Source organism: Octopus bimaculoides, chromosome 1 (genome assembly GCF_001194135.2).
Source record: "Octopus bimaculoides isolate UCB-OBI-ISO-001 chromosome 1, ASM119413v2, whole genome shotgun sequence".
Classification (NCBI taxonomy): Eukaryota; Metazoa; Mollusca; class Cephalopoda; order Octopoda; family Octopodidae; genus Octopus; species Octopus bimaculoides.
Genome location: NC_068981.1, coordinates 85546652 through 85548883, shown reverse-complemented (window position 1 = coordinate 85548883; position 2232 = coordinate 85546652). Strand labels below are relative to the sequence as shown.

General features: G+C 36.6%; 1 protein-coding gene across 1 annotated transcript in view; it reads right to left on the bottom strand.

Moving 5' to 3' along the window:
* LOC106868572 (leucine-rich repeat-containing protein 74B) overlaps nucleotides 1–2232 on the bottom strand; it is a 62841-nt gene that overhangs the window by 4308 nt on the left and 56301 nt on the right. Inside the window, exons 14-15 of the mRNA XM_014913893.2 lie at nucleotides 1920–2162; nucleotides 181–266 (exon numbers count right to left, since the gene is read on the bottom strand). Coding sequence (XP_014769379.2) covers nucleotides 181–266; nucleotides 1920–2162 — 329 coding nt within the window. The remainder of the gene's footprint in view (nucleotides 1–180; nucleotides 267–1919; nucleotides 2163–2232) is intronic.

Sequence of the window (2232 nt, the reverse complement as noted above, 5' to 3'; positions counted from 1 at the left end):
TATATATATATATATATATATATACATACATACATACATACATACATACATACATACATACATACATACATGTGTGTGCGTCTGTGTGAGCATGTATAGTACACATCGATGTAGATAATATATAGATGTATATATAAATATGAACGCACACATTTATATGATATAATATAATAAAGTTACCTATAGTCAATTTCTCCGTCTCCATCACGATCCATTTCATTCAGCAAGAAAACCTTTTGGGCATCGTCTAATTTGAGTCCGATTGACTGAAAATGAAGATTTTATATAGTAAGTTTCTAAGATTTCGTATTGTGAGTTTCTTAATATAGTAAGTTTCTTAGATATTTGTTTATTCGTTATGTGTAACAGAAGCAGTATTAATTTAAATTAGCAATGTGTGTATTAATTTAAAATAGATACAATCTAGAAACCCTAATTAACTGCGGTACATGTCTTGATATTGTAACTCATATAAAAATACAGTGTTAAAAAAACAAAAATATATCAGCAGCAGCAACAGCAGCAGCAGAAAATCGTCCAGTAGAAGTGGAGGCATTGCTAAATAGGCATTTTCGCCTATCTAGGTTTCGTTAGTAGTAAGTATCCTCTGGCAACCACTTATTAAATCAGAACCCACTGTTACTGATATGATAAAGCAATGATTGAAAAAATACTGACGTTGTAATTAGCCGGCAGGCTGAATAAAAATTTGTTACGTGCAATATAAGCAATATTTGTTTGAAATAGTTATCTGTGTATCACACTTAAAGCAGATATATCGTTGAAAGCCTAAGCAACAACGGTATTTTCCTGAAATAGTATCTCTTATAGATGTGTAGTGTTAAAAAAGCCCCAAAATATATCGATAGCAGTCGAAAATCGTCCAGCAGTTGTGGTGGCATTGCTAGATGTGTATTTCGGCCTCTTTCAGCTTCGTCAGTACCATGTGTCTACTGGCAACCGTATGCTGAGACAAAACCCGCTGTAAATTGCTTTCTCGGTGAAATTTCACTCCACTTATATCTCGTATGTTCTTATAGAGTACTAGAAGTAAATCAAATCTTTGTTACTCCTTGAAAAATATATCAATTGTTGAAAAAATATACGCATTCCTTTCCAATTAAGTATATAAGCGCAGGAGTGGCTGTGTGGTAAGTAGCTTGCTTACCAACCACATGGTTCCGGGTTCAGTCACACTGCGTGGCACCTTGGGCCGACCAAAGCTTTGTGAGTGGATTTGGTAGACGGAAACTGAAAGAAGCCCACCGTATATAAGTATATATATATATATATATATATATGTATGTATACATGTTTGTGTATATGCTTGTGTGTCTGTGTTTGTCCCCCGCCCAACATCGTTTGACAACCGATGGTGGTGTGTTTACGTCCCCGTAACTTAGCGGTTCGGCAAAATGAGACCGATAGAATAAGTACTAGGCTTCCAAAGAATAAGTCCTGGGGTCGATTCGCTCGACTAAAGGTGGTGCTCCAGCATGGCCGCAGTCAAATGACTGAAACAAGTAAAAGAGTAAAAGACATATCACAGAGAGGAAGAAAGAGGGAGAAAGAGAGAGAGAGAGAGAGAATAATATAATCCTTTCTAATTTTGCCACAAGGCAAATCGATTTCATTGAATCCAGAGCTCCACTGGTACATATTTTATCGACCTCGAAAGGATAAAAAGCAAAGTTAACCTCGGCGGTATTCGAACTCAGAATATAAAAGATTCGGAAGAAAACGCCTCTAGGCATTTAGTCCGGCGTGGTAACGATTGACTTCTGACATAGGCACAAAGCCACACAGTTTTGGTGAGGGGGTATAGTCGATTAACTCTACCTCATAACTCAGCCGGTAATTTTGTCAACGTCATGAATGAAAGATAAAGATAGCCTTGTTGGTAGTTGAAAAATCTTTACCTCAATTCCTTTTATAAACTCTTCATGTGTTACTGTCATACTTCCATCCTCATCAAAAGTACCAAAACAGTCAGCCAGTCGAATGTTATTGTCATCCAGATAACGCACTAATCTAGCCATAGGATGGATAACAGCCTTTGGTTTCTTCGGGGCCTCTTGACACCCATAAATGACTTTAATATCCGGGAGTTTTTCTTTGATCTTGTTCAAAAGATCTTCAAAATCTTTGTCGACGTGTGTATGCTAGTGAGAAAAAAGAAGAAAGAAATAAGGATTTACAAAAAGATCCATTACACACACACACACACACACA